Source organism: Daphnia carinata, chromosome 5 (assembly GCF_022539665.2).
Source record: "Daphnia carinata strain CSIRO-1 chromosome 5, CSIRO_AGI_Dcar_HiC_V3, whole genome shotgun sequence".
NCBI lineage: Eukaryota > Metazoa > Arthropoda > Branchiopoda > Diplostraca > Daphniidae > Daphnia > Daphnia carinata.
In genome coordinates, this window is record NC_081335.1 from 801,303 (window position 1) to 818,238 (window position 16,936).

The 16,936-nt window shown below is 37.0% G+C and overlaps 5 protein-coding genes and 1 long non-coding RNA gene across 7 annotated transcripts; 5 read left to right on the forward strand and 1 right to left on the reverse strand.

Moving 5' to 3' along the window:
• The first annotated feature begins 232 nt into the window (after positions 1-232).
• Positions 233-2,102, forward strand: LOC130696265 (uncharacterized). Its single transcript, XM_057519353.2, has 5 exons — positions 233-388; positions 454-567; positions 634-1,514; positions 1,590-1,674; positions 1,753-2,102. The coding sequence occupies exons 1-5, from the start codon at positions 293-295 to the stop codon at positions 2,056-2,058; spliced, it is 1,482 nt and encodes a 493-aa protein (XP_057375336.1). The 5' UTR covers positions 233-292; the 3' UTR covers positions 2,059-2,102.
• Positions 2,103-2,602: 500 nt separating this feature from the next.
• On the forward strand, positions 2,603-3,684 carry LOC130696286 (deubiquitinase DESI2-like). The gene is made up of 5 exons (XM_057519378.2): positions 2,603-2,866; positions 2,942-3,014; positions 3,089-3,182; positions 3,265-3,406; positions 3,479-3,684. The coding sequence occupies exons 1-5, from the start codon at positions 2,735-2,737 to the stop codon at positions 3,644-3,646; spliced, it is 609 nt and encodes a 202-aa protein (XP_057375361.1). The 5' UTR covers positions 2,603-2,734; the 3' UTR covers positions 3,647-3,684.
• Positions 3,685-4,359: 675 nt separating this feature from the next.
• On the forward strand, positions 4,360-5,884 carry LOC130696276 (DDRGK domain-containing protein 1-like). The gene is made up of 6 exons (XM_057519364.2): positions 4,360-4,462; positions 4,520-4,663; positions 4,724-5,028; positions 5,085-5,174; positions 5,437-5,542; positions 5,599-5,884. Exons 1-6 carry the CDS (start codon positions 4,372-4,374, stop codon positions 5,787-5,789), a joined length of 927 nt encoding a protein of 308 aa, XP_057375347.1. The 5' UTR covers positions 4,360-4,371; the 3' UTR covers positions 5,790-5,884.
• A 73-nt stretch (positions 5,885-5,957) lies between these two features.
• LOC130696288 (uncharacterized) lies at positions 5,958-6,869 on the reverse strand. Its single transcript, XM_057519380.2, has 4 exons — positions 6,624-6,869; positions 6,363-6,562; positions 6,201-6,300; positions 5,958-6,145 (listed from the first exon to the last, which is right to left on the reverse strand). Exons 1-4 carry the CDS (start codon positions 6,803-6,805, stop codon positions 6,073-6,075), a joined length of 555 nt encoding a protein of 184 aa, XP_057375363.1. The 5' UTR covers positions 6,806-6,869; the 3' UTR covers positions 5,958-6,072.
• Positions 6,870-8,314: 1,445 nt separating this feature from the next.
• On the forward strand, positions 8,315-9,361 carry LOC130696311 (uncharacterized). The gene is made up of 3 exons (XR_009002597.2): positions 8,315-8,486; positions 8,549-8,894; positions 8,965-9,361. It is a non-coding gene; the product is annotated as an uncharacterized LOC130696311 (long non-coding RNA).
• A 5,403-nt stretch (positions 9,362-14,764) lies between these two features.
• On the forward strand, positions 14,765-15,799 carry LOC130696290 (adhesive plaque matrix protein-like). Of its 2 annotated transcripts, none has more exons than XM_057519382.2 (4): positions 14,765-14,918; positions 15,005-15,113; positions 15,196-15,273; positions 15,366-15,799. In XM_057519382.2, the coding sequence occupies exons 1-4, from the start codon at positions 14,904-14,906 to the stop codon at positions 15,671-15,673; spliced, it is 510 nt and encodes a 169-aa protein (XP_057375365.1). In that variant the 5' UTR covers positions 14,765-14,903; the 3' UTR covers positions 15,674-15,799. The 2 variants fall into 2 exon arrangements, with proteins under 2 accessions (XP_057375365.1, XP_059351214.1); XM_059495231.1 differs by having other exon boundaries at positions 15,196-15,231.
• The last annotated feature ends 1,137 nt before the right edge of the window (positions 15,800-16,936 follow it).

Below are 16,936 nucleotides of genomic sequence, written 5' to 3' on the forward strand. Positions count from 1 at the left end.
GCGTCTATCGCGTCATGTTGTAGAACGTTGATAAGCCGCGGGGTGAAGTACGAAATTGCGACGCACAGTAAAAAAAAACCTTTTCTATCTATTGGAAGTTTGTTCGTATAGGACAGCGAAAGAAAAGGTTTACGGCGGCTATCTCCTTGTGGTAATTTCGGTTTATCAAATAAGTTTTTTTTTTTCTACGTTAACTTTATAAAATAAGTAATATCTGGTTTTAAAAAAGTTGTTTTAAAGAACTTGTCAACCTGGACTCCAAACAAGGAAAAAAAAAGAAAGAAGAAAGAAAATGGAGGGTAGTGACGAATTGGCTGAAATTGGTCTGAAAAAGCTTTTCGTCACCTGTAAGAGTCAGTTGCACGGAGACCTGAGTAAGCAGAGAGAGGTACGGAAAATCAATAAACGCGTCCTATCGTAGTTTCTATGCAATTAAGAGCAATCTCTTAACAGGTTGAACTAACATGGAAAGCTATTGAAAATGCCCTTCAAGGTCTTCTGCAACAAGTTAGCAGTTGTTGTAAAGAGAATGAAAAACAAACAAAGATACTGCAAAAACAATTGAAGGTTCTTTCAACTGAAATTGCAGACAACCAGAAATAATCTGCTATAAGGTATTTCTAATTTCAACAGGAAGTAGAAGGCCATTTGAGTGTGTCGTCAGAAGAGAAGCGGTCTTCAGATGAAAGGGAAAAGTTGTTCCAAAAGTACAATAAGCTATTAACCTATTCCAAAATCAATGCCAAGAAAACGTCGGAGCAATTGGTGACGTTTGGATCCATCCGCAACGCTGTCGTGTCAATGGACGTAAAGACTTCCGATGGAAAAAAGCTGGCCATTCCCTTGTTTGATGCGGCACTTCTTAATTTTCCCTCTGAAGGGCCAAGCGAACAGGATACAAAACTTTTAACGTCTTTGTCATTTTTGATTCTTTCGGCCACGAAGAAGGAGCACTGGAATATGTCTATGGCTGTTACTCCATCCGAACCGGACAAGACGCCCAAGAACCAAACAAAGGCAGAAGTCGCTTCAAAAGAAGATAATCAAGATAAAAATTTTGGGAAAAACAAGAACGAAAAAGCTAAAATCGGAGAGAGCATGGGCAAAACTTCAGGGGAATCGAAACCAAAATTTGCGGGTGGAAAAGAATCCGAATTAAAGACACCCACAGAACAAACCATTAAGGGTGGTAAAGGAGCCCGCCCGAAAGCTCCTAACGAGAAGCAAACGTGGAAAACAGACAAGGCTGCACCAGTTTTCGGTTCTAACAAACCGACTGATCAAAGGAAACCGCATGTAAATCATCCAAGTAAAACAGGAAATTTTATCCCCCTATTAGCCCCACCACAGCAAAACGCGTTTTATGCAACCGTGCCACCACCAAACTTGCCACCTACTGTTTTTAACACTCCACCAGAGAGGCCGTTCAAACAGTTGCATAACAAAAAGGCATTTTTGGCTATAGCAGTAAATGGGAAACAGTACGGAAAGGTCATCTTTGAAATTCGACCAGAGTGAGTCCTGTATTGATGAAATTCAAAGGGAGCAATCGAAACATTATGATTTTCTTTTTTGTTTATTTCATTCAGCGTGGCACCTGTTATGTGCGAAAAATTCATTCAATGCTGTTCATCTACGGAAGGGCTATCGTACCAAGGAACCGTAATCTATCACGTAATTAAAAAAGCTATATCACTTTGTTTTTGAAAAGTCCTTTAATCTTGAAATTTTTGTTTTGTATTGTGTTTTTAGGTAAAACCGAAAACATTAATAATGGGCAGAAAAAGTCGGGGGCAGGACTCGTTGTACATGGCGGATGAGTCTCCATTGAAAAAGACGCGAGGCGCTATATCTTTCCAACTGAAACGTGACTACTCCTTGGTTAAATGCTGCATCGTATCGACCGATTTCACTATTCACCTTGACGATGAAAAAGTTAACCATAGAACTTCAACCGTCTTTGGTTACGTCTGCGATGGTTTGGCTGTCTGTGATGCCATTAGCCACATGGATTATGAAAAAGATCATATTGTCGTATGCGCAGCGGGGCTGGAGTGAGGGCTAGGGATTTTATTTGGTAGCCCTTACCAATTCCTTTGACGCACAGTTTGTTATGTATTTGATCCATATCATTTACCAATTTGAAAAAAAAAGAATTAAAGAAAAAAAAAATCAAAGAAAACAAAACAAAACAAAAAAACGCCATTATAGAACGCGTAAATATTTTATTTTTGTGTTTAACCTTTATTCGCCGTGATACTTTTTTGGTACTTTTTTATACGGTTTTATTTTATACATTTTTTCCCTATAAATTAAGTTGTCACCCTTCCATGTACTTCTGAAGGAATAGTGTAACAAAACACGTCGGAATTTGGTTAACAGTCTTAAAAAATATATTAAGATTCATTACAAAGTAAGGTTAAGGTAAAAAGGTAAAGGTAGTAAGGTATAAAAAAACTTCATGGTTACATTAAGTAAGATATAACGATGATTATTCGCATCAATCGCATGTGGTTCATATTTCGTAAGAATGACCTACAAGAACAAGACGCAAAATTCTGCTTATGTATTTTTCGTCGTTTAGTGCATCTGTAAATGTCTCATGCCATTGTCGTTCAATTCGCTGCGGGGTACGAAGTCGAATGCTTGTCTTGTGATTTACTTTACGTTTTTTTATTCAATTCCTCGCCATTGTTGTATAGTTTTTGGGTTTACTATTAACCTTCATCAGTGAATGTCAAAATTTGATTCTTGTAACTTTCGAATATTTGATTGTTTAGGCCAACAGCGTTGGTTTGATGAAGACCAAGTTATTCTGAACGATACAATGGCCAGAGAACCTGTCATTATAAATGTCTATGATATGGTGAATCATTTCAAAAGCTGCCTACTTGTTTGTCCTTTCATGGCTAACTGTAGGTTTTGTATCTTATAATTGCAGTATTGGATCAATGGTTATACATCTTCACTCGGTATAGGGGTGTTTCATTCAGGAATTGAAATCTATGGAACAGGTATTTTTTTGCCTCTGATGAGGAGTTGAACCAATATTATTCATGTTTAAAACTGATTTGGTTCCAATCTTCAGAATACGCATATGGTGGCCACCCATACCCGTTTTCAGGCATATTTGAAATCACTCCCAGAGATGCAGAAGAACTGGGAGAACAGTTTAAATTCAAGTATAGCCAGTTCCTATAATGATGAAATTTCTTTTTTAAGTGTTAATTTTTAAACTATTTGTGGTGACTAATTCTTTTATAGGCAAGTAATTCACCTAGGTTACACAGATTTCACTGAAGTGGATGTTCAGCGTATTGTAACAGAATTGGGAAAAGAGTTTAGGGGAGACAAATACCACTTAATGAACAGAAACTGTAACCATTTTTCAAGCGCATTAACAGGAGTATTAAAATGACTTATTCATACAAATATTTCTTGCAGGCTTTTACTAACCATTTGTTGCATATTGTTCCAGATCTTGTGTGGAAAAGAAGTTCCATCATGGATAAACAGGCTTGCATACTGGAGCACATGTATACCCTTTTTGGAGAGATGTTTGCCACAGGAATGGTTAACCCCTGTTGCTCTGCAACAGACCATAAACCAACGAAATGAAAACGGTGGTGAACTTCAACCGAAATAGGAGTCAACAATCTCACGTATGTCGCCCCTAAATATTTTCCCCCCATCGTTCTCTATTGTTCATCGTACTAGTCTTTCCTATTTGCTTTCTTTTGAAACCATCATCATCAAGTCAAATGGATAATGTACGATCTAGAAAACTTGCACTTCTAGATCATCAGTTGTCAGATTATTACGCGTCGATCCATCTTATTGCCAAGGGATTCCACTTCCATGCTATAACTTATCTCTTTTCTTTCGGACCCAGTTTCTCTCAACTGCCACACTTGTCTAAAAAACCATCGTACCATAGACTCACTCGTTCCACACATTATAGCGCAATTCAATGAAATTGATGAAATACACACAAAGTATCTTACCTGATTTTACGTTGGTGTGTTTTGTGTTATGATATTGACTTCATGGGCCTTTTATTGCCTATACATCTGTTCGCCAAGTTCCTGCGGAAAGTTAACTTCTGTTTTCCTGGTTGCTTCTTCGTTGGAGAATCCTCATCAAGTGGAACGGAAAACCGCAAATAAAACCGTCTAAAAGTTTTAATGCTTTGTTTTTTCTTTTAAAAAAATCTGATCGTGTTATACGGAGCTGCGAAAATAAAAACAAGCAAAGGATTGTATCATATTGTTTAATTTATAAAATCTTCCAACCTAAAAAATATTTAAATTTTCGGGATAACTTCTTGCAATCACCGCTACGCGGCGTAAATTCTAAGGCCGTCTGAAAAAAATGGACAACACGGTGGCATTAACAGCTGCTGCTGTTGTTTTGTTTCTAATAATCATACTTTTAACATTTTTGCGGAAACAGTTTACCTCCAGTAAGTAAAGAAAGTTATAACATCAGACATTCTTTTATAAATCTCCGTTTTCTGTAGATGCTGATAATGATGAACAACCTGAAGTGCAAGAAGAAATCGCAGCTGTTGGCGGAATAAGAAGAGCAGTTGCTGCACGAAATAGGATAGGTTTGAGAAATAGAGGGCAGAGACAACAAGCACAAGATGAACAAGGGAATGCAGGTTGGAAACATTGTCACTTATCATGATTCCAATTTTTTTATTTGGTTGTCTAAAATAAAGGAAATCACGGTGGTACCGGAGAGGATTCTAATGATGAAACATCAACATCATTGCTTGATTTGGGTGATATGAAAGTTGGGAAAAAAAAGCTTGCAAAATTGGAGGCTAAAGCAGAACGTAAGGCAGCTAGAGAAGCTGAAGAAAAAGAAAGGGAAGAGAGAAAAGCCCTTGAGCTCGAGAAAGAGAAAGAACGAAAAAGATTAGAAGAACTCGAAGAGTTGGCTGAGAAAGAAAAGGAAGAACAAATTAAGAGGGAAGCAGAGGAAAAAATCAGAAGAGAGCATGAGGAATATTTAAAAATGAAGGTAATGATAAACTAAATTGTATTTACATTTAAATTTTTTCAATATGCATTTTCCAGGCTGCTTTCACAGTGGAAGAGCAAGGTTTTGATGCTGAAGAAGAGTCTGCAGAAGAGAATCTTCTTCAAAAGTTTGTTGACTATGTCAGAGTAAGTTAATAGTTAGCAGTAACAATTTCTAAAAAAATGCGCAAGGTACTGGTTGGCTTACATCAGAAAAATTACTAAGTTGGACGGTGTACAATTCAAAACATCCTTTCAGTTTACTATAGTGCCTCTGTCGGTTCAGTATCACCGGCTTTATATCCCCGCAAATAATAGTACTTTTTTCTCGTGCAACCAAAGGCAACTCATTCACATGTTTGGAATCGAATGTATCAAAGATCTATAAAGTAAACCAAATTTTGTTTAGGAGACTAAAATTGTTTTGCTGGAAGAATTGGCTGCCCATTTCCAGTTAAAAACCCAAGAGGCCATTGATAGGTTGCAAAAACTTGTTCAAGATGGCTCATTGACAGGTGAGATATGCTAATTTCATAATAGCACTGATACTTTATTCCCTTTTTTTTTTTAGGTGTGATTGACGATCGCGGCAAATTCATTTATATCTCCCGTGAAGAAATGGAGGCTGTCGCAAAATTCATTCGTCAAAGAGGAAGAGTTTCTCTATCAGATTTAGCAGAAAGCAGCAACCAACTAATCCAATTGGGACCACAAATGCAGCCTACGCACGTGAATCCCAGTGATAGTAAACTGATGCTGTAATCGAAACTGAAGAAAGTTTTCGCCTATTGGATTATGGTAATTCAAAATTTTATTTTTATTGTGGAATCAATATACCAACCATTTGTTGATAATAATGGTGTATTGGTAATTAAAAAGATGACTTTAATAATTTACTAAATTCTAAATGAGAAAATTTTATGATGAAGCTTTTTTTTGCTGTTAAAAAATGTTTATTTCATTGATTAGCACCTGGAGTGAGTGACGAATTGGGAACAGGAGTAATATCACAAAATACCCTAATTTCCTGTGTTGCACTTGGTTTTCAGTGTTGGTAAATGTTTTTTAAGCGCTCCATCCATTCATTCCTTTGGTTTGTTAGTTCTTTTGAACATAACCTATAACAAATTCAAACTGTTATTTTCAATGTTATCTAAAACATAATGCTTTTACCAAGAAAAGATGAATGGACATTGATAATCAATGAGTTCCCGAACTTTGGTTCCACCATTGGCAGCATCATAAGAAAATGTCATTTCTGATTTGCTGTGCACTATCAATTTAAGAAGAAAATGGTTAAGGCGATTACTTTCTATGAATCATGCAGACTAGTACAGCAGGCATAGCTGAAGAAGCATGTTTTATAAGTGCTTAGAATTTTGTAGTGATCTTTGTTGGGTGATGTTTTAAGGGTGAAATCAGCATAGTTGACATTTGTCAGGAGAGGAATGAATGACATTGTTTCGTAAATTACTGCTCCATATTCCCAGTGTTCATAGTTTCCTTTATCATGGTCAGTGATGTAAAACTCAAAGCTTGTCGAATGGAATTGGAATTATTAATTTGAATCATATTCATAGAATGGCAAAATCTTACATAGATGGATTGAGTTTTTTAGCGTTATTGAGATCAGATACAAATTCCCAGATTTGATGAGGATTTTCTGAAACTGAAGTGCTGAAGCTGGCCGAGTTCCATTTAGATCGAAAAAGAACGTAAATAACCAGTAAAGAAATGATTAATCTTATAAGGAGATTCTTTTTTACGTGCACCCGCATTTTATATAAAGATTACAATGCGTCTTCATATTCTTTAAAAAGTTAAACGCCCATTTGAGAGATAGACCTCCTGTTTATGCAATAGGTGGCGTTATTTATGGTAATATTCGCGAATGCCCTCCCTCTTTTGCATTGTTGCACGGTAAAAAAATTAGTGGTTTAACCATGGTGTATTAGTAATGGTGGGACAACTCTCCATTTTTAGGCCTATCTCGAATGAAGCCTGTTTTCAGAGGAGGTGGGTGTGGCCTAATTGAGGAGACTTATAGCCAACGCCACCATCGGAACTACTTAGGAACTAGATCATTCGCCAACCACCGAATGGCAAATGAGGAGATCTACTGGTGTGGCGCGGTGGGGAACTAATTACAAATACGGTGGTCTAGTGGATAGAACACTCGATTGCAGTACGGGAGACTCGAGTTCGAACCCAGTACAAATCTTTCTTTTTTCTCCTTTCCTAACGTAAACTGGCCACGCGCGGCGCTATGTTGGACTTAGAAAATTTTTTTAGTACGTGCAGCCCTTACCGTTTACTTCAACATCGACCAGTAAGTGTCTCTGACTATAGGTAACCTGAACCACAAATAGGCTTCAGCCGAGATAGGCCGTTATAACGAAGAGTTGTCCCACCATTACTAATACACCATGGTTTAACAACGCGTCAATTTAGTTTATTTTAAAAACTGTATTTAACAAGAAAACCAATCACATAACCGGAATCGGCGTTCAATTCTGATAGTACCATGTGGTTTCCATCGAATTCCAAGAGATGGCGTCTTTGGCCGATTTTGACAAAAATGAGAAGGCTATTTTTTCGGCGTTTTTTTTTTTCAAAAACTATGAGTCCCACGAGAAAAAAAACCCTCTTATATGGCAATCCGTTTTACATAAAAAAAAAAAAAAAAATGGCGGAAAAAAAAAAATCGCACTTTTTTCTCTTTTTTCTACCCGTAGCCATCTATCAGTCGGTTTCGTTATTACAGGCATGTAAGCAATTTGAGTTAATTGTATCCCATTAGCAGTTAATTGAGTAGCGTGGCTGGAGAACAACGCGTGGCTGGAGGAACAATTGAAAAATGGATAAGATAATAAAACAAAAAAATGGTAAGTATAAACATTATTATATTGGTTTTCAATTATTAATTATTGTTTATTAGATCAAATTATGAAGCTGCAGGCCCAGTTATTGGAACAACACAAAATATTAGATAACAAAGCTAAGGATCGTAGGCCTAACACGTAATGATTCTATTTATTTGCTTTTATTCATTCTTGTTTTGTAGCTCAAATTTTGAGTCTTCAAGCTCAGCTAGGGGAAAAGAACAAATTGGAACGGAACAGTTTCCAAACAGTGAAGGAGGTTTTTCAAAACTCATCTCTAACTGAACGTGAGGATGAGTTGGCATTAGGCAAACACAGCCAGGTACCTAAAGTTTTCAAAAAAGAATTCAAAATAAGTATAGAATTTTAAAAAAACAATTATTTATTGCTAAGTTATTCAGTCCACCACATGACAGTGTGTTAAATTTAAATTCTGTTAGTGCTGCACTAAAAGAATCGTTAGTAATAAGCTCATGCAGTGAAGGAACTGAACAATTGTGGGATCGTATTTGGGCTGAAAATGGGTGTGGTACGGAAACCCAGAAATAGCACGAGTTCAACATAAAACATGAATTAGGTACTTTTCGGTTTTTTGTCTATCGAAACAGTATTTTTAATGCTATTATTTTGCATTCACAGAATTCTAGTGGGGAATCAAGTCAAGTCTAGAAGTGTTACAGGATGGAAGAGTGAGCCTACAGTTGAAAAACACTGAAAGTGCATTACCATTAAGGTATGAGGTAAAGTAATAGAGTATGCAAAATGCCTAATGAGAAGTACCATCTTGTGTTAATGAATCCAGTACAACAGCAATCCTTTATAGTTCTGTCACAGCTAGAAGCCTCAAATAATTCTGCTTCTCTGTCTAAAGAACAACTTGTCCTTTATGTTCAGAGTGTTGGGGAAACTGGGTACTTAAATGGCCCTAAAGATGTTTTAATTTTGCTGCTATTGCAGAGATGAACATCATACATGGACTCTTTAGGTATGAAAGGATTTTTCTTCAAATAATTTTGAATTTATGACGAAGAATTTCTCCTCCTTTTGCCAACCAGGTCTTATCTACCAAAAAAAATTTTATCCAATAGGAAAGGATTTTCATGTACTGGGAAAACAACTATCAACAATGCAACATTCTACAGGTGCTAGTTTATCATTCAAGAGCCTTATACAATGAAGTTAATCTGCAATTTGTATGTCCTTTCCCAAGCTTCCACCAGAAGTTGAATCTCTGAGTCATGTAAGTTCCATGATCAACAATTGATGTGTTTAACGGTGTTGTTTTTCTTTTCTCAATGTAGGTTAATAGTAACATTGGATCTGAAAAGATTTTTGGTTGGGGCAAGACACTGAATAAATTGTATTGATTGGATGGATGACATGACATTGCTATACTTAATTCGGATTCCCCAGACGGTATTTGATATTAAAAAAATTGAAGTGCATATCTGGGCTCCCTTCTTTTCTGAAGCCCCGTTTCCCCTTGACTCATAATAAGCCCGTAGGGGGTCATGCCCCTACTGTACGGTATATATAAAAACAACATATACCGAGGTTTGGAGGGCTCTGGCCGGAAAGGGGACGTGGGGTGCCGCTTCGTCCGATGATGTGTTCACGGAGGGTGACGTGGCTGCCCACAAATCCGAACTAAAGGTTAATCGCTCCTGTAAAAATGTTCCAAATCTTCAGCTCTTCTTCCGGCTTCTCTTAGCCAATCACCGGGTAATCTCCCCGGTGGGTCAACAAGGCAGTGTCTCCCCCTGCCTGGGTTGACGGCAACTTTTGAAAGGGCTATTGTGCCTTTTTAAAGTTGCAAAAATAATTGTAATGTGCAGAGAATTGTCAATAAAATTTTTTTTATAAAATATTTTTTGCAAAATTCGTTTCTTTCATTGTCTGTGTTAGCTTTGTTCACACATTGCATTTGCTTTATTTGTTTTTGTCACATTTGATGGTAAGGTGACGGGTATTGGTTTATCGTTTATCTGTAAGCATTCTATTATCATCCAGGGATCGAACCCTGGATGTTCGGCATACCTCGCCGATGCTCTACCAATGAGCCACGAATCATATGATTTTAAGTTGGCTTTTTTTCTAGTCACTTGTGGACTTGCATTTACACTTAGAATAAAACTGAAATGCAATTCTGCAATATACTCTTCTACATTATTCTATTTCATTTTTACACATCTACTGAGGTTTGAACCCAGGGTAACAGGTATCGCAGATAAAAGCTCTACCATAGAGCTAAGAACCTTATGGCTGTAATAGAAAGATAAACATATAGTTGTGAAAGACTGCATAAACATCCTAGACGATAACATATGATATGCGATAATTAAAAATTTAAATATATCTCGTGGCTCAATGTTAGAGCATCGGCGTTGCACGCTGAATGTCTGGGGATCGGTTCCCATACGAGTAAAACAAAATACAAAATTACTTCATAAAATATCCAGATTGTTCCTTGAATCTAAGTTGAAGAATTCAAAGAGTGTAATAAATAATAGTTACAGATAAACGATAAACCAATGGAAACAATGCTTACCATCAAAGGTGACAAAAACAATAAAGGTGAATTAAGCAAGCTAAATATAAAAAATGTAACGTGTGAACACAGCGAATACAGACAATGAAAGAAACGAATTTTGCAAAAAAATTTTATAAAAAAAATTTTATTGACAATTCTCTGCACATTACAATTATTTTTGCAACTTTAAAAAGGCACAATAGCCCTTTCAAAAGTTGCCGTCAACCCAGGCAGGGGGAGACACTGCCTTGTTGACCCACCGGGGAGATTACCCGGTGATTGGCTAAGAGAAGCCGGAAAAAGAGCTGAAGATTTGGAACATTTTTACAGGAGCGATTAACCTTTAGTTCGGATTTGTGGGTAGCCACATCGCCCTCCGTGAACACATCATCGGACTAAGCGGCACCCCACGTCCCCTTTCCGGCCAGAGCCCTCCAAACCTCGGTATATGTTGTTTTTATATATACCGTACAGTAGGGGCATGACCCCCTACGGGCTTATTACGAGTCAAGGGGAAACGGGGCTTCAGAAAAGAAGGGAGCCCAGATATGCACTTCAATTTTTTTAATATCAAATACCGTCTGGGGAATCCGAATTAGGTATAGAAATGTCATGTCATCCATCCAATCAATACAATTTAATCAGTGTCATGCCCCAACCAAGAATTTTTTCAGATCCAATGTTACTATTAACCTACACTGAGAAAAGAAAAACAACACCATTAAGCATCTCAATTGTTGCTCATGTGACTTACATGACTCATAGATTCAACTTCTGGCAGAAGCTCGGGAAAGGCCATACAAATTGTAGATGAAAATCATTGTATAGGGCTCTTGAAGGATAAAATAACACCCCTAGAATGTTGCATTGTTGATAGTTGTGTTCCCAGTATGCTGAAAGTCCTTTCCTATTGGATAAATTTTTTTTGGTAGATTAGACATGGTTGGCAAAAAGGAGGAGAAAAGCTTCATCATAAATTCAAAAATTTTTCAAGAAAATTCCTTTCATACCTAAAGAGTCCATGTATGATGTTCATCGCTGCAATGCCAGTGAAGTGAAACATCTTTAGGGCCATTTAAGTACCCAGCTTCACCAACACTCTGAGTGTAAAGGACAAGTTGTTCTTTAGCAAGAGATGCAGAATTATTTGAGGCTTCTAACTATAACAGAACTATAAAGGATTGCTGTTACACAGGATTCATTCACACAAGATGGTACTTCTCATTAGACAATTTGCATACTCTATTACTTTACCTCATACCTTAATGGTAATGCACTTTCAGTGTTTTTCAACTGTAGGCTGACTTTTCCGTCCTGTAACACTTCCAGACTTGACTTGATCCCCCACTAAAATTCTGTGAATGCAAAATAATAGCATTAAAAATACTTTTTCGATAGACAAAAAACCGAAAAGTACCTAATCCATGTTTCATGTTGAACTCGTGCTATTTCTGGGTTTCCGTACCACACCCATTTTCAGCCCAAATACAGTCCCACAATTGTTCACTTCCTTCGCTGCATGGACTTATTACTAACAATTCTTTTAGTGCAGCACTAACAGAATTTAACTTTAACACACTGTCAGGTGGTAGACTGAATAACTAAACAATAAATAATTGTTTGTTAAAATTCTATAATTATTTTGAATTCTTATTTGAAAAGTTTAGGTACCTGGCTGTGTTTGCCTAATGCCAATTTATCCTCATGTTCAGTTAGGGATGAGTTTTGAAAAACCTCCTTCACTGTTTGGGAACAGTTCCGTTCCAATTTGTTCTTTTCCCCTAGCTGAGCTTGTAGACTCAAAATTTGAGCTACAAAACACGAATGAATAAAAGCAAATAAATAGAATCATTACGTATTAGGCTTTACCATCCTTAGCTTTGCTGTTCTCTAATATTTTGTGTTGTTCCAATAATTGGGCCTGCAGCTTCATAATTTGATCTAATAAACAATAACTAATAATTGAAAACCAATATAATAATGTTTATACTTACCATCCTTTTGTTGTATTATCTTATCCATTTTTCAATTGTTCCGCCAACCACGCAATTGTTCCTCCAACCACGCGTTATTCTCCATCCACGCTACTGAACTAACTGCGAATGGCATCCAATGGACTGAAATTGCCTACGCCAGTAATAACGAGTCTGAGCGGTAGATGGCTACGTGTCGGAAAAAAAGAAAAAAGTATGATTTTTTTTTTTTTTTTTTTGGCGAACTTTTTTTTTTTTGGTGTAAAACGGATTTCCGTTACATTATTTCGATTCGAAATTGATCGCTGATCAAGAAAATGGGGTATATTTTTATATTAGGCTTCTAGTTTTTTTTGATTAACCGTAAAAAACAAAAAGTCGGGCTTATTTTGTTGGGCTTATTTTGCCGGGCTTAAAATTTTTTCCTATTAAAAAATAATATCATTAAATATTCATTACTATGTTTGATTCTGATTCTAAATTGAACAAGGAACACGAAAATGGCATTGGTTTTTACATAGAGCTTATGCTTCTTGAATAATCAAAGAAGTTTGATGTGTCATGCTAGCGCTGTAGCGTACTGGCGTGCTAGTAATGGTTTCGCTTCGCACACACACTAACTTTACATTTTAGATTACTCCAAAACTATAAACTCTACGTAAAAACGAATTCCATTTTCGTGTTCCTTGGTTAATTGAAAGAGAATCGTCTAAAGTTATCTAGATTTAATGCTATTATTTTTTAATAGGTAAAAATTTTAAGCCCGACGATATAAGCCCGGCCTTATTTTTAACCCAACCTCACCGTTTTTTACGTTTTATTTAAAAGCTATGAGTCTCATGAGAAAACAACCCTCTTATTCGTGATGCCCGTTCAATTCTGCATCGAAACCATGTATTTAAAGCGAAATCTAAAATTTTGTAAAAATTGAAAAAGTAGGAAGGCTATAGCCTTCCCACTTTTGCCAAAATCGGGAAAAATCGAAATCTCTCGGAATGCGATAAAAATCCCACAGTATAACCCAATTTTAACGCTGATTCAGAAAAAGCCATTTGTTTTGTTGTGAAATAAGCCGTTTTTGAAATAATCGTCATTTAAAGATAAAGTCGGGCTTATTTTTAAAAACCCAACTTTGACCGTTTTTTGCGTTTTATTCAAAAACTATGAGTCCCACGAGAAAACAAGCCTCATGTTCGTGATGCCCGTTCAATTCTGCAGCGAAAACATGCATTTAAAGCGAAATCTAAAATTTTGAAAAAATTGAAAAAGTGAGAAGCCTTCCCACTTTTGTCAAAATCTGAAAAAATCAAAATCTCTTGGAATGCGATGAAAATTACACACTATAATCTAATTTTAACGCTTATTCAGAAAAAGCTATTTGTTTTTTATTCTCAAGTAAGCCGTTATTGAAATAATCGTCATATACTTTTAAAACGAAAAAGTCGGGCTTAAATATTTGGTCGGGCTTATTTTTTTAACCCAATTTTTACTGTTTTATTCAAAGACGGCAAAACCAATTTTAACACTGATTCAGTAAATTCGTTTGTTTTCTCGACAAATTAGCCGTTTGTGAAATAAACGTAATTTATTAGCACGCCAGTACGCTATAGTGCAAAAAATAAAGCGTCACTGGTATACGTGTGAAAGGCGCCTTAATAACTATGCCGAAAGGGTCCACACTGAAACACTAAATGGTGACATAGAATTCGAAGAATGGTACGCTGGTGACACAATACCAAAACCTATGGAAGGCCGTAAAAAAATTGCAGTAAACGCCTTTGGTGATTGCGTTCAACGTACAAAAGCCTGCGTCACGTAACATTCCAATGGAAAAAAAATCATTTATTCTGTGTGCCTAGTTTCTTTGCCCCCTACTTCACCATTTCGTTTAATTTCATTAGCTTAATTTGAGGACATGTGTTATTGAAAAAATAAAAGTGGAACAGTGTTATGAAATGTTTATACTATTCTCTGCCTTGAATGACTAGTGGTCAAAAAAGCCAGAGAACCACAGCCTTCATTGCCTAGTCAGTATAACTGTTCTGATTGTTATGTTGCGAGGGCAGTTGAGCCACAATTTCTTGTTCACGATGAATAATGAGGCTGTGCAATAAACGAAAGTCATTGGCCGCGGCGGTTCGTACCAGCCGCAACCCATAGTCCTAATTCTATTGTACGATATACTGTAAAAACCAACTGTAGCGAAAGCCATTTTTGCGGAATTTGACTGAAACCTCCAAAGCAGCCCAGAAGAGTTAGTTACTAGAATGTGTGCAATTTGAGGCAAAAAAAATATCCTTTCACTTGTCCTCAAAAGTTTTTGTATAAGAAAAAAGTTTCATATCATTTTCTTACATAGAAAACATATGGGCGAAAACTCTTGTATATAAAGGACTTGTGAAGAGATCCGATTCACAACACTTCGACACGCCAACCCTGGAAGACCTGTCTTATTGTACACCACCAAGTTCAGCCAGCCCGAGTAACAACAATGGATTCCTTTAAAGTAACATTAAATATATTCTTTTCTAATATTTTCAAATGAAGTTTAACTTACAAACATTCTTCCCAATCATTGTGGTGATTCGTTAGATCGCTTTGATCCTTGTAGCCATGGTCGTTGTGGCATACGCCGAAGAAGCTTCCAACGTGGACTTGGACGTCTCGGAGTCGAAGAAGCGGGGCTATGGCGGCTATGGAGGTATACAAATGCCTAATAGAAAAATACGTGAGCATTACCAAAAAAAGACAGTGATTAACGAAATATTATCTCGTTATCCCAGGTTATAGCGGTGGATACAGCAGTGGATACGGCCAAGGCAGATATGCCCAATCGTATTACCAACCGGCCAGTTATGGAGGTACAAATCGTTTTGCTCACACATTTATAGCTCCTTAGAAGGTGAAACATCTAACAGCCGAATATTGGCTTTTTGTTTCCCTGCAATTCCAGGTTATAGCAGCGGATACGGACACGGTGGATACGGTCAATCTGGATACCGCCAAACATACCAACCATCGTATCAACCATCTTACCAACCAACTTATCAACCATCTTACCAGCCATCTTACCAACCAGCATACCCATCATACCACCAGCCATCCTACGTACCAGCCTACCAGCCATCTTACCAACCAGCCTACCAGCCATCTTACCAACCAGCCTACCAAGTCTCCTACCAACCAGCCTACCAACAATCTTATCAACCATCCTACCATCAGTCAACATCCTACGGATCCTCCTCTCACTACGGATACTAGGCCATTGTCGTCAACAAAACATATGATCATTAAAGGTGTTTCTATTTAACTAATGCTCGTATGTCCAACATCTACCATGTGATGAGTTTCAACTTTAAAAAATAATAAATACCCACAGCCAGCGTAGCTAATTGTTTTTCTCTATTTCATGAATAACTTTGACATGCACATGAAAAAAATCATATAAATTAGATAACCTTTTGGCAAATCCTAAAAGTTTCTAGTAACCACGAAAACTTTTACCACTTACCATTTCAGGCAGACGTCAATTAGCAGAATACCTAGAGTTGCCAAATTTTCAAAATAACTAGGGAAATTAATTGATACAACTAAAAGCGAGTGAAAAAGTAAATCTAAAACGTTTACTGGAATGAATACTGGTACTTAAAAAATAACAAAATTATTTTTGAAACAATTTTCTATATACCATTGAACAGAGTTGCATCTAGCGTACTGAGAGATAAAAGCAATGGGTTACTATTATGCCTTTTGACCACCTCAATTTTTTGTTCTGAAACGCCCACAGCTTCTTTTCACTGGACATAGCGTAACAGTTTGATTATCGTTATCGTTGTCCCTGTTGTAAATGGGTAGCATGAATCTACGGCTGGGGGGAACGGGCACAAATATCTGGAATAGTTAAAGAAATAAAGAAACCATTTCTCCGTGCTTAGACTCATGCTATCCATCAATACACGGTTTAAAAAAAGGTGGTCAAATGGGGACAAGGTATACATATTTGGCCTATGGAAAGTTTTGGCAATCACCGAGAATGTCGATAGTAACAAAACGGCAATAAGTTTACAAGATAGGCAAATGCCCGGAATGATTCCACACAGATCATGTAGCGCAAAATTTCCATATCTTTTTTCCCCTTTTTTAAAAATTAATTGCCCATGAATTCTGTAAACTTTCTAATGCAAACGTGCTGTAGAAGACAAGGTTAAATCAAATATTAATAATGGTTAAGCAGCGATCGTTTTTTATACTGTCGTGTTACTTGTGCATGTCGGGGCGGGTAGTTAACCTCTCAATAAATAGACAAAAATGATTTTCGTGCTTATCAATCGATGTGGGTACGCATTGTACCATGTGGGAACTGAAAAGCTGATGTGATTTGTATCGCCAATACCTGTATCTAAGTGCCATTTAAAGGCTACAAAGTCACGTCCTTTCTAGAATAACGGACGTAACCGCATCCAAAAGCACAGCCGCATGCCCAAACGGATAAGAATAAAGCATGAAGCAGCATGCGTTATATAA